At 42.5% G+C, this 21,290-nt stretch overlaps 1 protein-coding gene across 1 annotated transcript; it reads left to right on the top strand.

Moving 5' to 3' along the window:
* Nucleotides 1–2,013: 2,013 nt before the first annotated feature.
* LOC116991374 (late histone H2A.2.2-like) lies at nt 2,014–3,417 on the top strand. Its single transcript, XM_033049982.1, has one exon. It carries the CDS (start codon nt 2,065–2,067, stop codon nt 2,515–2,517), a length of 453 nt encoding a protein of 150 aa, XP_032905873.1. The 5' UTR covers nt 2,014–2,064; the 3' UTR covers nt 2,518–3,417.
* Nucleotides 3,418–21,290: the final 17,873 nt, after the last annotated feature.

Here is a 21,290-nt window from a genome sequence, read left to right as displayed (position 1 = left end):
TTCTGTTGGAGTGAACACATGTGGCAGATGAGATAATGCACTATAGTTCAAAGATACCTTCTATGAACTATTACTTGTGGTTGATAAGATTCTAGCACACAGGGATCCGTTCAAAAAGCCAGAATATAGACAGAGGGGGAAAAAGTTTGGCAGTTGGAAATGTTTCTGATACGATAGGAAGACAGAGCGTGTTATCTAAAGAGGAAGTGTTCAGAAGTTTCCACTGCCCCTCCTGACCTAAACCCATACTCTAAAAGACTACTTATGTTAAGAGGGTGAAAGTGGAGCCGAGTGCCTTCCCATTAAACAACAGCAGAGGGCTTGCACACTCCCATAATATGTATTGAAACGTCGCTAAGTCGATTCAGGATCTAAACAGCATTTTCATTTCAAAACAATTTTCCTGTCGCAGTTACGATGTACAACATGAACATGGTGGCGCTTTTCTTTTGCGTGGGCTATTTCTTGCAACAAGGCGAAGCTGAAATTGTTATTCCTCCCACACATTGCAATCTGTGAATGTTTTACATTAAATATTACAGGCAGTAAATGATAGAAAGTGAATAAATGGACAATTGTGGCAAAATTAACGTTCGTGAGCTGTATAAAACTTTCAATCGTGCGTTATTTGCAGTCAATTTTGGAGTTATTTTATCTTCATTCAAACGGCTCGATCGCCAGATGGAAACAAAGTTGCAGAAACTCCAGCATTTTGTGTATCTTTGCTGAAACAGACTCTGGATACAGCATTTCCGCTGCAGGAACACTCACGGCACAACCAAAGAGGCAGAACTAAGAACTCACAAAGAAACAAGACATTTGCTGAACCCGACAAAGTTTGCCCGTGTTTTACAAAAGTTGACAAAGAGCACACAGAAATCGAGTTTTAGGCGCAGTATCTACATTCACGCTGCCTTGACATTGTTTTTATTTTCGATTAAAAATAGACAAAAAATGAAAAAAAAGTATCATATTTTAATGCAGCACAATTAAATAGAATGCATAATTAAAAATAGATTGTTTTGCTTTGATTTCGCTGCAAAACCCGCTTCATGAACAGCTATTTCCCTACAGCAAACACTACAACCTCCAAATAAGCTCTGAACTTCAATCTTTGGTAGTTGGTTTTGTCTTTTTGCACTATTATTGTTTGTCTTTTATATGTGTGTGTATATATATATATATAAATATATTATATACACATAAAAATATATACACTTAAATATATACACACACATATATATACACACACGCACACACACACACACACATATATATACACACACACACACACACATATATATATATATATATATATATATATATGTGCATGTGTGTATCGTACACACGCAAATATATACGATGTTTCATTGTCGTATGTCCCAGATACAACAATGAAATACTTGCTTACAGCAGCACAACAGAATATGTAAACATAGTACACTGTGTAATATAGTATATATAATATATGAGAAAAAGTTCTGTGTGGGTATATATATAGTACTCCCGTAGGTCAAAGTTCAGAAAGATATATATATATATATCTTTCTCTGAACTTTGACCTACGGGAGCAATATATATATATATATACCCACACAGAACATTTTCTCATATATTATATATACTATATTACACTGTACTATGTTTACATATTCTGTTGTGCTGCTGTAAGCAAGTATTTCATTGTTGTATCTGGGACATACGACAATGAAACACTCCTGACTCTATAATCAGCGCGCCTTTTTTCATTGAAAAAAATGAAACCCTGTTTTGCAGCGGGAAGGCCAGCCATTGGTGCAGGGCCGAGCGGCTCGTCCAATCAGGGCGAGGCGCGGAATGGCGCGAGCAAATCCGTGGTTGACGTGGGGACTGACCAATAGGAGTCCCGACCGAGGGTCGGGTTCTCCAATAGGCGGCGGGCGAGACCATGACGCAGAGCGTCGGCGTCGTGACGCAGAGGGGCGGAGCGTCGGCGTCGTGACGCAGAGGGGCGGGCTGACTATAAAGGCGCGCAGCCGCCAAGCTGCAGGCGCCATTTTACAGGTGACCAGAGGGACGCACAACATGTCGGGGAGAGGTAAAAGCAGTGGCGGGAAAGTCCGCGCTAAAGCCAAGACGAGGTCTTCCCGGGCCGGGTTGCAGTTCCCAGTCGGCCGAGTGCACCGTCTGCTGCGCAAGGGGAACTACGCCGACCGGGTGGGGGCCGGGGCGCCGGTTTACCTGGCGGCTGTGCTCGAGTACCTGACGGCCGAGATCCTGGAGTTGGCGGGCAACGCGGCCCGCGACAACAAGAAGTCTCGCATCATCCCCCGCCACCTCCAGCTGGCCATCCGCAACGACGAGGAGCTCAACAAGCTGCTGGGCGGCGTCACCATCGCCCAGGGCGGCGTCCTGCCCAACATCCAGGCCGTCTTGTTGCCCAAGAAGTCGGGCTCGGGGCCGGCGACCGGGAGCGGCGGCGGCAGCGGCGGCAAGTCCGGCGCCAAGAAGAGCTCGCAGCAGTCGCAAGACTTCTAGAGGGGGACAAGAACCAGCGGGAGGACTCGTCCCCAAGCCGTAAGAGAAATCATGCAAATGGACCTTAAAAAGACTAAACATGAACCCCTTCTCGGACCTTACATGGACACAAGGGGCTGCGAGGCTCCTAGCTTTTCCTGTGTTTTACGCTTTTTTTTTTAAGAACAAACTTCCATTTTTTAAAAAATCTTTTCAATATCTGTAATTCTTTTTGGTTTCATTTTATTTTGGTGGGGGAAACCTGAAGTAGTTCTGCTATTTCTACAAGGAAATGTATTTTTTTGTTTTCTGGGGGTGTGAGAATTGGTCAAGTGATTGCAATTTGAGTTTTTTTGCCACGTAAGCGGATGGAGGTCTACACTTCATGTATTTTTGCCCCCACCCCCCCCTTTGATTTCTTTGAATTGGCGCGCTAAAGTCTATGTTCAAGTTACCGTGTTAACATAGGCTGTTAGTGGCTTGTTCAAGTTGTTTCGGTCCATTAACTTGCACAAGCAATTTCTCAACAGTGCCTTCTTCAGGATGTTGTGCAGAGACCTGTAACAAAACGCACATGGCTGTCCAATGTGGGGTGTATTTTAGTGGAGTCCTGGGTTACTCCGATCCTGTGCGCAATGGTGATGTGACCATTTTTGTTTTCGACAAATGTGATGCTACCTTTGTAACGTGCCTGGCTCCGCTGTTGCAACTAGGCTTCTTGTAACAATGTTGAGGTGGTTGTGTTCTCATGTAGGTTTCTGTCTGATAACTGGAGTTGGATTTCAAAAACTGCATAATCAATTATTCTGTAAGTTTGTACAGGGGCCAGAAGAATTGTTTAACTTTTGAAGACCCAGTAAGCTGCCTTTTTAGCAGGTGTACACTGCTGGTTCAGAATAAAGATTTTCCTATTTACATAAACTTGGAATTTGTATAGATTCTGTTATGGTTTTTTGCTCAGAAGCATCAGTAGTGTATTGAGTAGCATATTGCACCTGGTGAGTTTAGAACGACACTTTGCTATGAGACACTCAAGTCTATTGCTGGTTAATCCTTGTGTTGTGAAACCATTCTTTGCACTGGCCTTGATGTTTCTCCATTGTAAACAAGGTTTTCCAGCAATATAACTGCACAATAACATGGACTTGTGAATATCCCACTTGACCCTGGTTTACTGCCCACCAATACATATACACAGACTACAATGCCAGCCAGGCATTATATAGGGAAATTGTCAATGTTTGCTGTGATACTAAAGAGATTACGATCAAAATATGTACTTTGAAACATGTCAAGGAAATCAATTTTTTAACTGGCGATGTGAAATTGGGAAAATTGATGGTTCTTCCAATAGACCATTTGAAAAGGCACAATTAACAGCAAATGATTATAGAGCATGTTTAGCACCAGGGATGATGGGATAGCATTTGGCTCAAACAATTGTTAGTGACATTATGGCTAATATATAATTACTTTTATCAACAGTCATCTTATGCTATAATTGGAGCATGAATATAGATGGTTAGGCAGCACAGAAATAGGCCTGACGTGCCCATGTTGATATTGATGCCCCATTTACACCAGTTCCACCCATCAGAGTCTGGCCCAAATCATTCAGCATTTCAGCAGTATTAGTGGGATGTGGAATATTTTTTTGTTATCGGTCAAACTACCTTTTTTCTCCAGTTCTGAGGTGGGGTTGTGGAGTAAAGAAGAGATGCCGACAATGGCAATCATAAAATGCAACTTTTCCAAAAAAATTCCAGTTCTCGCATGTGTTTGACACAAAATATCAATGATTTAGAAACTAGGAACTGCAGATGCTGGTTTTCCTAAAACATGCAACATGTTGGACAACTCTGAAGGTTCGGCGACATCTGGAAAACATGGTTATGTCTGACATTCAGTTGGAAGAAGGCTCCTGACCCCAAACATCACCTGCTTTCCAGAGATTATGCATATCAATGATGTGTTCCCCTGTGATGCTTGACCTATCCAGTACTCTGTTCCACCAGTGTTTTCCACCTTTAATTGGCTTGACTTAATGTCCTATTGTGTTTCTTTGCAAGAAATAGTTTTTCATCAAATTATCCTTCATCGACAAACTAGTTTGTACATTTCTCAACTTCCCAGCTAAATCTCCATGATCCTCTTCATGACCATTGGTATTAAGTGTTAGCAGGTTGATGTTTAAGCAGGTGAGTAAGTGACGGGGGCGGGGCGGGGGGGGGGGGGGGGGGGGAAGAATTGTGTCAAATGAATGAGTGAAATGTGAAGCCAGATTGAGGGGAATAAATGGGGATGGGAGGAGTAGTAGATGACCATACAGGAGGGAAATTGAATCTATTCCACCAATTCAGTCAGCTTGAGCTGACTAAATATTTAGCCTGCTTTGATACCAAACATCAAGAAATATTTTAGTCTTACCTCTGTAGTCCGCCACAGAGAGTAGTGTTTAAAAGTCAAAAGTCGTAGTTAGTGTCAAAGGTTTGGTCATAGTTTTAGGGTTTTTAATATTTCTTTAAAAAAAAAACTGATTGCTGTCAGCAGGAGTCTTGTTTATTTATACCTCAGAAGCAGTTTACATTTTTGAAAACTTGTATAAAATAGCTGTTAACATTGAGGTACAGCCTACACACAACTTGTACATGCAGATCTGGAGGCTGGCATGTAAACTTGCTGCCTTACAGACTCAGGTTCAATCCTGACTGAATTTGCAAGTTAATTGGCTTCTGTAAATTGTCTCTAATGTGTAGGATAGTGCTCTTGTAGAGGGTGTTGACTAGTCATTGCAGACTCAATGGACCGAAGGGCCTGTTTCCACGCTGTAACCTTTTTTTTTTTAAATGAGATCATTCACAGTTAACAATTGAGATCATTGGAAAATTGTACTTCATGCAACTCATTAAAATAAATATGACATTTGTATTAATATAACTTTTTTTAAAGTCAGAAAAATTACTAAAAGAGCTACTGAGAATGACAGACACAGCGAGCCAGGCAGCATGTTGTTCAAGAAGGAACTGCAGATGCTGGAAGATCGAAGGTACACAAAAATGCTGGAGAAACTCAGCGGGTGCAGCAGCATCTATGGAGCTAAGGAAATGGGCGACGTTTCGGGCCGAAACCCTTCTTCAGACTGATGGGGGGTGGGGGGGAGAAGGAAGGAAAAAGGGAGGAGGAGGAGCCCGAGGGCGGGGGGATGGGAGGAGACAGCTCGAGGGTTAAGGAAGGGGAGGAGACAGCAAGGGCTATTTGTTGTATTTGCCGGCTGGTGGGGTGAAAGGTGAGGACTAGGGGGACTCTGCCCTTGTTGCGAGTGCGGGGATGGGGAGAGAGCAGTGTTGCGGGGTATGGATGAGACCCTGGTGCGAGCCTCATCTATGGTGGCGGAGGGGAATCCCCGTTCCCTGAAGAACGAGGACATTTCCGATGCCGTGGTGTGGAACGTCTCATCCTGGGAGCAGATGCGGCGTAGGCGGAGGAATTGGGAGTAGGGTATGGAGTCTTTACAGGGGGCAGGGTGGGAAGACGTGTAGTCCAGATAACCATGTGAGTCAGTTGGTTTGTAGTGTATGTCGGTCAGAAGTCTGTCCCCTGCGATGGAGATGGTGAGGTCAAGGAATGGTAGGGAAGTGTCGGAAATGGAACCTCCAGGCAGCATCACTGGATAGAAGGATTGGGTGACTGGGCCAAGAGCATTCAGACAGTCGGGAGAGGGAGACACAGATAAGGAAGGGTAAGGTATGAAAATGAGACATCAAAAGAGACAAAGTTCAGGGAAAATGTAGAATAGATCATTGTTAGCTAGGAGAAGGTGTAACTACATAGCAAACAGGTAAAATGTGATCTGACTGAGAAGGGGCAGGGATGGAGAGATGGAAAGCAAGGGCTACAAAGTTAGATAAGTCAATATTCATACCACGAAACGATTGCTGAGCCTGTGCTTGGTCTCGCCAATATATAGGAGTCCATACCTGGAACAGCAGATAATGTTGAAAGAAGTGCAAGTGAACCTCCGCCTCGCCTGAAAAGACTGTCTGGATCCTTGGACGGAGTCAAGGGAGGAGGTGTTGCACCTCTTTTGGTTGCAGGAGAAAGTACCTGGGGAGTGGGTGGTTTGAATGGGAAGAAACGAGTTAACTTGGGAGTTGCGGAAAGGGGTGGAGATGGGAAGATGTGTAGTGGTGGAATCGCGTTGGAGGTTGGGAAACTCGGAGGATTATGTGCTGTATGTGACGGCTGAGGTGAAAGGTGAGGAGTAGGGGGACTCTTGCGACTGATGGGGGGGGGGGGGAGGGGGGAGAAAAGTAGGGAGCAAGAGCACAGCTGCGGGATATCGAGGAAGCCCTAGTGTAACCCTATGCCCTAAAGAAAGGAATGAGGACATCTCAGATGTCCTTGTATGGAACAACTCATCTTGAGTGCAGATGTGTAGTTGGAGGAATTGGGAGCAGGGTGGGAAGAAGTGTAGTTTAGATACAGTGCCCTCCATAATGTTTGGGACAGACTCATTTATTTATTTGCCTCTGTACTTCACAATTTGAGATTTGTAATATAAAATAATCACATTAGTTAAAGTGCACATTTTCAGATTTTAATAAGGGACATTTTTATACATTTTAGTTTCACCATGTAGAAATTACAGCAGTGTTTATACATAGTCTGAAATATGGCTGCAATACAGGCCTGGCAAACCATCACCAGAGAAGACACAAAGCAACTGGTGATGCCCATGAATCACATACTTCAAGCAGTCATTGCATGCAAAGGATATGCAACAAAATACTAAACATGACTACTAAACATGCCCACACCGACCAACATGTCCCGGCTACACTATTCCCACCTGCCTGCATTTGGTCCATATCCCTCCAAACTTGGCCTATCTATGTACCTGACTATAACTGTTTCTTAAATGTTGGGATAGTCCCAGCCTCAAATATCTCCTCCGGCAGCTTCTTCCATACACCCACCACCCTCTGTTGAAAAGTCACCCCTCAGATTCCTATTAAATCTTTTCCCCTTCACCTTGAACCCATGTCCTCTGGTCCTCGATTCCCCTACTCTGGGCAAGAGATTCTGTGCATCTAACTAAATTATGTTCTATGCAAGATTCCAGCATCTGCAGTTTCTTGTGTCTCCCTCACACATATCCACCTATCACTTTTGAAGAAGGGTCTCAAGCTGAAACATCACCCATTCCTTCTCTCTAGTGATGCTGCCTGTCCTGCTGAGTTACTCCAGCATTTTGTATCCACCTATCACTTGCCAGGCTCTGTCCAGCCCCCATCTCTCTTTTCCAGCTTCCTCCCCCCACCCTCTCCAATCAGTCTGAAGAAGGGTCCTGACACAAAATGTTGTCTAGCCATTCCCTCTAAAGCGGTGTAGGAACTCAGTGGGTCAGGCCGCATCTGTAGAGGGAAGGGAATATAAGGCGACCACTCCCACCTCTCCTTTCCAACTTTCTCCACCCCCCACACCAAGCAGTCTGAAGAAGGGTCCTGACCTAGAATGTTGCCTGTCCATGCTCTCCAGAGGTGCAAGTTACTCCAGGAGATTGTCTCTTTTTGTAAACCAGCATCTGCTGTTCCTTGTATCTACACTAGGCGTGCATTGCTGGCAACCGGAAGGTAGCCGGTTCGAATCCCGCTTGGAGTGCATACTGTCGTTGTGTCCTTGGGCAAGACACTTCACCCACCTTTGCCTGTGTGTGAGTGATTGGTGGTGGTCGGAGGGGCCGTAGGCGCAGATTGGCAGCCACGCTTCCGTCAGTCTGCCCCAGGGCAGCTGTGGCTACAGAAGTAGCTTACCACCACCGAGTGTGACTGAGGAGTGAATGAATAATGCGATGTAAAGCGCCTTGAGTATTAGAAAGGCGCTATATAAATCCCATCCATTATTATTATTATTATTACTTTCATTTATATGGCATTGGTGTGTCCCAAACATTATGGTGCTCTGAAATGGGGGGGGGGGGGGGCTCTGTGTAAACACTGCTGTGATTTCTACATGGTGAAACCAAAATGTATAAACATTGCCTTTATTAAAATCTGACAAAGTGCACTTCACATGCTATTTTTTTTCTATAACAAATCTCAAATTGTGGAGTACAGAGGCAAATAAATTAATGATGGGTCTTTGTCCCAAACATTATGGAGGGCGCGGTGGCAGAACTCACAGACTTCATGAACTCCCTGACTGATTGTTGGTAAGGAGGCTGAGACAGTTTTGGTGAGGGGATGAAGTGTAGAATTTGGGTCCAGACATTTGAGAAGGAAGGACACCTGTGAACATTGGACAAAGAGGGGAGATAGGAAAATGTCACATGTCAAATCACTGGAGGAACTCTAGCGGGTCAAGCAGCATCTGTGTAGAAGGAAGGACTACTCAACATTTCTGGTCGAGGCCCTTTCCCTCCGCATCTCCACTTGAGTTCTTCCATCAAATTTTTTTTTGCACCAGATTGCAGTCGTGTGTCCTTATATGTTGATATTTGTAGCCTTCTGCATTTTCATCTGTCAATGGGATGATTAAACAATCTGCCACAGTGCAGATTGCAACAGTGGCTCCAGGAAATCATCTTTGCAGAGGGGGATGGCCACAAGGGAAATTGCAGTGGAGGATGGGCTGAAGGAATTGGAAATTTAAATACATTGGGGTTTCCAAGATATGCTTCCATACACAAAATGCACATTTATGCTAATTTAATCCTATTTATACATACTTTAAATCTTGGTGGAAGGAGATTTGTGAGAAACTTGAATGTTTTTTTATCATTTTTGAATACATTACATTTCAACCAGCTTTGGATTCATTTTGAGGTCAAACTTCCCTGAGAAGCTATTCCACCACCCCGTAGTGAAAAATCATAATGTTAAAATCTGTAGGCAGTGAATAAGGAAAGTTTCCCCATGTGTATTAGGGAGTGTGTTGAACTTCACCCACTGTAAAGGGGAAACTGCTAGAGTCAGTTATTAAAGATGGGATAGCAGCACATTTGGAAAGTGGTGAAATCATTGGACAAAGTCAGCATGGATTTACAAAAGGTAAATCATGTCTGACGAATCTTATAGAATTTTTCGAGGATGTAACTAGTAGCGTGGATAGGGGAGAACCAGTGGATGTGGTGTATCTGGACTTCCAGAAGGCTTTCGACAAGGTCCCACATAAGAGATTAGCTTACAAACTTAAAGCACACGGCATTGGGGGTTCAGTATTGATGTGGATAGAGAACTGGCTGGCAAACAGGAAGCAAAGAGTAGGAGTAAACGGGTCCTTTTCACAATGGCAGGCAGTGACTAGTGGGGTACCGCAAGGCTCAGTGCTGGGACCCCAGCTATTTACAATATATATGAATGATCTGGATGAGGGAATTGAAGGCAATATCTCCAAGTTTGCGGATGACACTAAGCTGGGGGGCAGTGTTAGCTGTGAGGAGGATGCTAGGAGACAGCAAGGTGACTTGGATAGGCTGGGTGAGTGGGCAAATGTTTGGCAGATGCAGTATAATGTGGATAAATGTGAGGTTATCCATTTTGGTGGCAAAAACAGGAAAGCAGACTATTATCTAAATGGTGGCCGACTAGGAAAAGGGGAGATGCAGCGAGACCTGGGTGTCATGGTACACCAGTCATTGAAAGTGGGCATGCAGGTGCAGCAGGCAGTGAAGAAAGCGAATGGTATGTTAGCTTTCATAGCAAAAGGATTTGAGTATAGGAGCAGGGAGGTTCTACTGCAGTTGTACAGGGTCTTGGTGAGACCACACCTGGAGTATTGCGTACAGTTTTGGTCTCCAAATCTGAGGAAGGACATTATTGCCATAGAGGGAGTGCAGAGAAGGTTCACCAGACTGATTCCTGGGATGTCAGGACTGTCTTATGAAGAAAGACTGGATAGACTTGGTTTATACTCTCTAGAATTTAGGAGATTGAGAGGGGATCTTATAGAAACTTACAAAATTCTTATGGGGTTGGACAGGCTAGATGCAGGAAGATTGCTCCCGATGTTGCGGAAGTCCAGGACAAGGGGTCACAGCTTAAGGATAAGGGGGAAATCCTTTAAAACCGAGATGAGAAGAACGTTTTTCACACAGAGAGTGGTGAATCTCTGGAACTCCCTGCCACAGAGGGTAGTCGAGGCCAGTTCATTGGCTATATTTAAGAGGGAGTTAGATGTGGCCCTTGTGGCTAAGGGGATCAGAGGGTATGGAGAGAAGGCAGGTACGGGATACTGAGTTGGATGATCAGCCATGATCATATTGAATGGCGGTGCAGGCTCGAAGGGCCGAATGGCCTACTCCTGCACCTAATTTCTATGTTTCTATGTAAAGTTGTATTGCAACATAATATTTATGGGTAATTAGGTGTTCATTCTGTTAAGTATTCAAAGAGATTGCAATTTAACTTTTTAGTACAAGTTCTTTAAGGCTTGGTTGGGGGAAGGATGGGAGAGAATAATTTAGCAGTTTAGGGAAACCTGTTCATAAGTGGTTCTTTCACATTTAAATACTGAATATGAGCAAGTGATTCAACCCACACACTCAATATTCATTTATGCAATTTTGTGGGAGGATTGGTCTAATAGTGAGGAGAAGGAAATTATTTCCTTCCTTGGCCACAAATAGTGAGAGGTGGAAGTCTGCCAATCACAGTTATGTCTTCTGCTATCCAAGCTGAGATCAAATTTAGAATTGAACAGAAATCAATGTGCAAGATACCTGTATTTTTCAAAATACAGGTATCACTGCCAAGCAATCTACTTTGCCAAATAGGATCTAACCATTAATCACACACTGTTTCTGCAACTCGTATCTGGTTCTTAACCTGAGTATTCTGGAGCATAATTCACTAATTATTACCAAATGCCCTCTTTTTTTCTTTCAGCCGCTTTTGTCACATTTTATTGTAAGGTTACCTTCCTCTCACCGGAAATCCATTATCAAAGCTTCACTATTATACTATTAAGTTGCTGTTTAACCTCTGCTGTAAGGAGAACGACCTTGACTTCTCTATACGATCAAAGATTTCATTCCTGATTCTATTCCAGCAAATAATTTCCTGGTGCTTTTGCTCTTTTACAATACTACTTAAGTAACAGTGATCCACATGGCCAGTGATGTTTTAAATTACTGCACCTCTGTTCTTCATGTCCTCTATCTTCCTTGGCAGAGTCTTATCACAGGTCTGTCTCAGTGTAATTATCACATTTTCAACTTTGGCTTATATTTACAAAGTAGCTAAAACATAACAGGCATTTGTGTCCAACATGTGTGTGTAAGTGAACGCCTCTCTGCTCTCCAACTGAACACCATCTATCTCTTTTCCTTCAGGTGCTTATCTGGTTTCCCTTTAAATGCTAATCATCTCACCTATTTCTGGTTCCACGTGCTTATCGCTTTCCTGAATTTTATGGATGGCTTAGTAACTAGCCCACATTTATAGTTGCTGCTTCTGGTCTTGCCCGCAAATCTAATTTTCTATACCTACTCCATCAAAGCCTTCTATTTCAAAAGACCCTAACAGGCCTTTCATCTGGAAGAACTGTCCCCGCCCATTAATCTTTCCTGATAACTATTCAGTTCTGGTGTCTATCATCACCCTTCTCTCCCTGCCTGACTCATTTACCAATCATTATAACTTCATAGGTGAAAGGAGCAGAAATAGGCCATTCAGCCCATCAAGTCTATGGCACCATTCAATCATGGCTTATCTGTCTTTCCCTTCCAACCCCATTCTCCTGCCTTGCCAACCCCTGACACCCTTGCTAATCAAGAAGCCTTGCTAATCAAGGACCCTTCTTCAGACTCATCTGTCCCTGTTCTACGCCGATGCTGTCTGGAACTGCTCAGTTACTTCAGCACTTTGTTTTTCCAGGGATGGTGTCAAGCTTTATGTGCTTGGTTGTGTGATCTCCCAGCTTTCGATCCTTAAACTTCTTTGCACAGCCTTTCTCTGTGATATAAAAACAGAAATAAGTAAAACATGGACCATTGTAAAACCCAACATTATTCCTCTGCACACACCTTGATGTTGCCACACTTATTTTCTCCAAGATTAACTTACAATAGACCCTTCACTGACACATTAGCAATAAACAAATTGATCAAAACTTGCTGAATATTTGCCCATGACGTCTTGATTATGTTCTGTGAATTGCATCAACTAGAAATTGGCACCAGAACATCTAGTTTTTAGGAACTTCAATTTGGATCATTGCAATGTCTCAGATAACATTTGAATCACTGCTGTATTACTGTGGATGGACGTCTCCCTCAAGTGGTGTCAGTATTTCATTGCACCATTCGATACATCTACCACAGTAATCCACAGCTTTCTTGGGAGATCCAAATTGACATATTTATCACACTCAAAAAGTGCATTTTCCGAGGTTTAATGTGCCTTGTGCGCGAGGTCATTGCGACTCTACACTACAAAGCCAATGGTCTGGGCTCTCTATGGGTGGTCAATGTTTAAGATTTCTTAAGATCTTGAATCTGTTGATTCTGTACCACAGGATTTCTTTTGGTATTTGATTTTAATACATTGGTTCCTTGTCCTAGCCGTTAGATGCGTGCCCTCGTTCGTGAGTACAGGTAATATTTATAACATACCTCCATTATTTGGTGTGGTTGAGTTGTGAACCCGACTGAAATTCGCGTTGATGTGTCATTAATGTGCTCTAACTAACTATTTTGTAGCTTCTGTTCACAGTAGACTGCTGCAAGCTCTCCTGATGGGTTGTTGTTCACCCGGTACGAGCCTCTGGGTTACAGCGTCCTTACTCAGGCATTCATTGTGAGCTGCCTGAGAGGATTTTTCTTGCACATTCTACCGGGGACGTTCGAGTGTGATGATCGGAAGTGGCTATGTTCTTTGTTTCTGGCTCCAGTCTGGTCTTAGTTACTGGTCCATGAACATGTCAGCCGTGCCGTGAAGTTGGAGACATATTTTGCGAGTGTCTTAAAATGGCTTATTTTCAGGTATTCCACAGCTCGTCCTTTTGATTTTGTTCTTACTTATTTGGTCAGATGTTTGTATCTGACTTCCAAAGATAGTATTTTTCTGATGACGGCTGATGGTATTTGCACTTCCAGTCTTGGAAGGCTCAGTCTTCCATTTAAGTTCCGTGCATGAAGGATATCGTCTGTGGTCTCACTCGGCACTCGGCATCTCTCTTTCACTGTTGTCTTTATTAGATTTCTGGGATGCTTTCATAAGGATAAGGTGGAAATATAGGTTTGGGACCTCATGAGGCCTAATGGGCCTGTCCCACTTATAGGCGACTACAGGAGACTATGCGGTCGGCAAATGATCGCACGTAGTTGCCGGGGGTTCGCCTTCATGGTCGTGAATAGTCCCCGCATTCTTGGAACTAGTCGCGGCTTCATACTGAACGCCGCAACATGTTGAAAAATTAGCAGCGACCAGAATGAAGCTGCCATGGAGAGTAGCGGGGATTCTCGTGCTGTAGGTGCAGTGGTAGTGGGTCGCCAGGAGGTCGTAGGTTGTCGCTGGTGCTGACCAATTTCATTGGCTCATTGGGGACAAAAACGTAAACAGTAGTTTTCAGAACCAAGGATAACCGACCGGTAATGTTAATGTCCGCCGAACTTCACAGCCGTGTATTGTTGGCTTCTTAAAAGTTGTGTCCACTCTTTCTCCCCACTTCTCTCCCCCCCCCCCCCCCCTCTTTTAAAGGACTTAAGTGACCCTTCCCGTACACTGCTTTCATTGTCTTAATTGAATTGACTTGACTTGACAGTCGCCTGAAAAATCGCTTAAGTGGGACAGGGATAAGTGTCTCAATCCTTTGCAATGGTTTTGACTGTGGATTTGGTTGTTGCTTCATGGCCAATTACAAAACCCACGTTAACCCAAGTAGCTTTAAGATAAAAACAAATGTTGGTGGGTTCTTTTAGGCTGCCAAGCGATTTATCGAACTTGGAGTACTAGTTCTCTTCAGTAGTTCCAGACCAGGGATCGATACGTGCACGAAGGTATTTCTAGATCTCCCCTGGATTTATGTATTCGATTGAGCCCTTATTTATTAACCAGTTGTTTAAAGGGTTGAAGACATATGTCTTCCTTTTGGTGACCATATGGAAGCTCTTGGTCTTTCTCACATTAATTTCCAGCCTGTATGCATGCAGAATGTTTGCAGGATTTTCAATCATACCTTTACATGAATCACTAAGGATTGCAATACCTTCTGCGAAGGTTAGAGCTGTACAGCTAACCTGCTGTTCTCCATTTTTCAAAAGCACTCCTTGTCCGTTCTTCTGGAATGTACAAATCAGTGAGTCCAATGCGATATTGGAGAGGTTCGGAGACATAGGATCCCCTTGTTTGACTCCTGTTTATCAAGTTGGGCTTTGTTTTCTCTGCCGGGTTTGACCATAGTTGTTGTTTCTGCATATAGATCATATTAGTGAAAGGCCTTGTTGTTTCTGAATATAGATCTTATTAGCGATCTATAAACTTTCGTGGCAATCCCATTCTTTCCAGTGACTTACACAAATGTGTCCAACAGAATCGAATGCTTTGGCCAAATCAGTGAAGACGATCGTCAGTTCTTTGTCTTCTTGACCCCATTCATGATGCGCACAGGTGTTAAGAAGATTCACCTTCATCAGGAGTCATTCCTTACTAAAGGGCCTGTCCCACTTTCACAAACTAATTCACGACCTTTTTTACTCGTGGACATTTTTCATCATGTTGAAAAAACGCCCCGACCTACTTGATGCCACGAGTACCTACGACTAGCATCACAAGCTACCTTCGACCTCGTGACGACCATGCTGCGAGTACGAGTCAAGGGCAAACTCGGCAGAGGTCGTGAAAGTGGGAAAGGCCCTTAAATGATAGGGACATCTCACAAAAATGTGATTTTATCCTAAAGATACTCATAATAACCTGGGCGTTATTATAAAGCAACAGCCAATCTCAGAGAAAGGTACTCACAATATTATTGGTGTGGATGTGATCCAAGTAACTGAGCAACCAATAACAGTTTTGAATTCTCGGGAATGGTAGAACAGCATTATCCGCTAATTTTTAATTTGCTTCAAACATTTTGCAGAAAGTAAAATAAAGATTAGAAGCATACACATGAAATTAAAATAGATCCTAAACATTTAAAACTGAAATTGTGAAATTATTGGCCGAGGAAATGATAGTTCACAAAAGATTAGAAGTTCAAGGTCAGAGTTTGCTAAATAGTAATTATGGCTTACTATGCTGTTTAAAACTCACATCTCAATCAACAATGTGTAACATTGTCAGGGTACTTTACAGCCAGAATAGTTGGCACGCATTTGGAGATCCTATCAATTTATGATCGTACTGGAAAACCCAGCAACCAAGCTTCAACAAGTTATCTCAGAGAGTGAGGTCTGGAGTTCCTACCTAATTATACGTGGTTTCTCCAGCTGTTGCTATGAAGCTTTCTCTCTTATAATGGTGAGCACTGAGAGCCTCGTTGTTATTCTCAAAGCAAATTCTGGTTCTTTGTTTTTTCATTTTGTCTTGTGTATGAATGGTAGAGAAAGTACCATATGATTTCTTCAAAAATGAGAAGGGAATTATCCCTGGCTTCCTGGCTGATATTTATCACTATTAATATCACAAAAACAGATGATTTGATCATTCTCGCATTGCTGTTTGCTGTGTGTAAAATGGCTGCTGTTTCCTACAACTGTAATTGTTTATTTTTGTAATACATCTCTGCACTCAGAGATTGTAAAAGGCGTAATATAAATGCAAGTCTTATTGGCTGACAAAATCTGAAATGTATGTTAATTCATGTATTCTCTCACATTAGAATACCAGATTAAATCATGTTAATTTCATCACATTTTTAAATCAATGTTGTGCTTTCCATAATTATTGTAGCAAAATTAAAATAAACCATTAATTTTAACTAGTCACTATTGTTGCACACTTATTAAAACAATTATTACTGGATGTCAGTGCTGTTCAATTGAAATTGGAGATTGATAGCCTAGATATGCTGGCGTTAGATAGTGTGTATGAATTGTGTGAGATTTGTGGGTGCCTTTTAATAGCAACGGGTGAATGTTCGTTGAATAATTAATGTCTTTGGTTATCTTGGTACACAATCGCAGGATCTTGCGGAGTGCAAAAACAGGGCCTCAGTTTAACATCTCAGGCAGAGGACAGTGTTGCACAGAGTGTCAACTGATTGCAAAGGCTGTGGACTTACAAGTGTTCTCTGCTGAACCATGGCTGACTCAGTGCCACAATGCTCCATGGAAGACTTTTTACTCCTAAAGGACAATCCCAAATGCCATATTTTCTTGCTTTAAAATTCAACTTAAACAATTAATTGTGAAAAGGCTTTGTTGCATAGTCAGAATCAGGGGAGAAGTCAATACTGATATGGAATCCCCCATCAAGCAAATTCAATGCAAAGTGATGATGTCTGTTTCTAAATTCTCAATGTGAAAATCTCTGGGAAGGACAAATTAATTCTCATCTCTAGAATATAATAGTCATTTCTGATTAGTCGCATCATTACCTGATAATTGACTGAATGTACAGTCTTTAAATGGCCCGTCTAATTGAAATGCTTGCACAATAGCTGAGGTTTGTAGCAATGCCTTTCAAAACACGCAATAAGAATACATACAGATTATTCTGCTGAGAAAACATTACACAGTTGCCTCAGAAATGTCTTCCTCCTTCTTGAACTATGGCTTTTGCTCGACTGCATTCTGTTAATTCCCTACAATTCTGCTTTGGCCCTGTCTTCTTACATTCCACCACGACAATCTCAGCATTCAACTCTATCCTTCGCACTTACCACCAGCTCCAACAAAATCTCACCACCAGATTTACCCACTCAGGCAGCACAGCGCCACTCACCCGGGTTCCTTTATATGTAGGTTAGAACTAGTGTGTGGCTGATTGCTGGTTGGCACGGACCCGTTGGGTCGAAGGGCCTGTTTCCACACTGTATCACTAAACTAAAGCCTTCTGGCATTTTGAAAGAATCACTCCACTCTTCCATTCCATCCCTAGCACTCCCCATTTTATTGGCACCTTCCCATACAATTGCAGGAGAAGCGATGCCTTTCACTTTCTCCCTTCCCGCCTCCAGGAAACACCGATTGACACATACGTGAAATGTAGTTGATTCTATTCACTGTTCACCATGTGGCCTTGTTCATATTGAAGAAAACAAACTCATATTGGTTGATAGCTCTGCTGGGCACCTGCATTCATTCTGCATTAATTGACCCTAAGCTTGCTGTTGCCGAGCACTTTAATTCATCATTCCACTCCCATTCTAATCATTCTTTGTATGACCTCCTGCACTGTTACAATGAGGGCCAGTGCAAGTCTCTGCCATCCTGGTTCTTTCTTGGCATGTTACAGCCTTTGGGCGGTAGTATCCAATTCTACAACGTCAGCGACTCACTCTGCCTTTCTGTATCAGAGGTAGCTATATCTGCATGTTTTCATTGTGGTCCAGTTTTTATTTTATTTGTACAATTTACTCTGTTGGGTTAGTCCCACAGACTTAGCATTACACAGAGAAAGCACACTGGTCTTATTTGTCACATTTACTCAGTTGGTCTCACCCTATCGATAATATTTCATTTGTTCTTCCCATTTCCGCCATTCCTTCCCACTGATTCAACCTCCATCTTCTGTGTAAACTAGCACTAACTCATCAATGGAGACACAAGAGACTGCAGATGCTTGAATCTTGAGCAGAACACTAAGTGCTGGAGGAACTCGGCCAGTCAGGCAGCATCTGTGGAGGGAATGGGCAGATGACGTTTTGGATCGGGACCCTTTTTTCAGATAATTATTTTCTCTCTTTCCTAGTTCTGACAAAGGGTCTTGGCCCCAAAACATTAACGCTACTTCTCTCCCCACAGATGTTGCTAGACCTGCTGATTGTTAGCAGCATTTTCTGTTTTAATATCTGCCAGTTCCTTTCGATTATCTGACTGTCACTGTGGAATTTCTTTCTAGAGGATATGCCATTTCCCACAAATACTTTCTCATGTCATAAAATTTGCCTTCGCATGTCCATCTTGAAATTGAGGACTGCCCATTTTCAGGTTCCGAGTTTCTCAAAGGGGAACATCTTGAACCAGTTCAATGAAAGTTTTAATTTTCACTAGAGGGCAGTGCATTTTGATGAATTCTGAAGTTGCCAATATCCCGATCACCACTAGGTGGCAATTCATTCCAATTTGAAGCCCTTCCCATTACCATCCTGAGTCAGATGTACAAAAGGCAATTCTTGATGCTAACTGGAATACTTAAAAAGATTTATAAGCAAAACCAAAACTGGAGGAACTTAAAGAGTCAGGTAGCATCTGTGGAAGTAAAGGACAGATGACATTTTGGGTTGGAATGGCATAAAAAGCACATGATAAGAAGGAGCAATTACTAAAAGTGGAGAGGAAATTAGTTCTGCCGAGTATAGGAAAGAACATATACATACGTTGGACTTTTGAATTGAATAATTGTATGCGAGTTTGTTTTTTTATGTTGGAGTGTCTAATTGATGAGTGTTCCTAACCCAGGACTGTTTCTGTCACTTCAATTCACCTTTCTCTGACCTATACGTTTGTGGCCTCCTACACTATTACACAGAGGCTCAACACAAGCTTAAGGAGCAGCACGTCATTTTCCACATAGGCATGTTGCAGCCTCACTGACTCAATATCAAATGTAATAAGATAGTCACAAAAAACTGGAGTAACTAAGCATCTCTGGAGAGAGGGAATGTGTGACGTTTTGGGTCGAGACCCCTCTTCAAACAGGTCTGAGGAAGGGTCTTGACCCAAAACGTCACCCATTCCTTCTCTCCAGAGATGTTGCCTATCCCACTGAGTTACTCCAGCTTTTTGTGACTATCTTCGGTTGAAACCAGCATCTGCAGTTCCTCCCTCCATCAAATATAATAATTTCAGACAACTTGCTATCCCTACATCAGATCTGACATTAACTCAGCTTCCTGATCTCTATTACATGGCCTAATCAGCTGGGCATTTCTTACAACTCTACAGGTCACCAATTTTTTACATGTTCCTTTGTGTTCCCATTCTCTTTAGCAAATCAACCAGATAGTTTTATCAACTGATAATCACCTCAGCAACTCTGGCCTCACCCTATCGGAGATAGTCCCTCCACTCTGCATCTTCAAACTAATTTGTTGTACTCTCTTTCCCATTCCTCACCAAGGATCTTTAACCTAAGACCTTCATTCTGTTGCACTTTCCACAGGTGCCACCTTGCTTGCCAAGTATGACCAGCAGTTTCTGTTCACCTGCACTTTTTTTGAGTTTCATTGTAATATATGTTGCCATAAAATGAGGCATCTATTTTGGATATTCATACTCTCTCTAAGGTATTTAATTGAAATCAGTCTGACAGGCATTCTTAGCCCGCCTCCTCTATTTTCTCAAACTCTTAAAGTCCATGGGAATGGCCACCATTTCTTTGCTGAGCGATCCGGTTACTTGACCACAAAACACCAGTTGCCAAGCTGTTCTGACCTCCATTGACACATGTGGGCAATTTGCAATACTTGTAACCCATCCAGTGCCTGTGGAGAATGATTTCACATTTTCTTTTTCAACACTCTACTGTATCAAAGGTACCATCACCACAATTGTGAGTGAATGTTAGTCCCAGTGGTAGTATTTATGCAATGTTCAAACCGTGGTGTTAACAATCTTAGTGGGTGGAAAAATGAACTCCCACTCCAACGCCCAGACAGATGCTAGTATTATATGGGTGCCACCCATCCCATTATAGTGTTTGTGGGAGGCTGTGAAACCATTGTTGTTTAATAATACTCAGTGAAGAACTAATCACTCCATCGGCAGTTATTAAACTATAGGTCAGCAAGGAGGAATTACATTGCTGGCTCTTGGAACGTTAATCAGCACCTGAATTCTTCATATTATACTTTACATGAAGACAGTGCGGATATAAAAATGATTGCATTAGCATCCTAACTTTAAAGCGTAGACTCGATGGGTCGAATGGCCTAATAACTTAAGAAGTATGGATCATGGATAAAGGCCATCTCAAGAAATGCCACTGCAAAGCTCAACCGTGTATTATTGGATTCTATATAAATGAAGGGCAGTTCTGCTCAAGAAGGTCAAGGGTCAAATATCAAGAGTGTTTTATTATATGTAGAAATAGAACAATTAATTTCTTACTGTCTATGATAAGCATGGTACTGTAGAGCATTAATCGAGGCCAGAGTATTTTCTTGAGTAAACTTTCATTTCCTATGTGAGTCTGAGAGGAACTATCCAGATTTATTATACTTGAATGAGGTGGGAACTGATGTACTGGAATATACACAGCGTCACAATGATGCGTCCTGCTCGTTGAAAGCAAATTAAATATAATGTAGTTACGGTTCACTTCTTAATAAAGAGACAACTCGCAAAAACGTTAGTTAGACCAACTCAAGCTTTACTGATCATCGGCAGGGAAGTGAGGGGGATACACCAGTCAAGTAAGCAACACAGACACTTGACTTCCCCTGTGCCACCACTTCAATGAACAAAGAGTTGTATGATCTTTTATACTGTGTGTTTGTCACTTAGTCACATTCCAAAGAAGTTAGTCATGGTCAGAGATACAGTCAATACACATTACTACAGGATGCGTCTGAGCTTGTCTCTTGTCAATTGGTAGACACATTTCAAGGGCATTTTATCAGTTGCTACTTTCAAGACAAGACATCTCAAAGGCATCGGTCATTGTCTCAATATACATGACTGAGACAAG

The sequence above is a fragment of the Amblyraja radiata genome, chromosome 33 (assembly GCF_010909765.2).
Source record: "Amblyraja radiata isolate CabotCenter1 chromosome 33, sAmbRad1.1.pri, whole genome shotgun sequence".
Classification (NCBI taxonomy): domain Eukaryota; kingdom Metazoa; phylum Chordata; class Chondrichthyes; order Rajiformes; family Rajidae; genus Amblyraja; species Amblyraja radiata.
The sequence above is the reverse complement of the archived record's forward strand: the minus strand, read 5'-3'. Positions and strand labels throughout refer to the sequence as shown.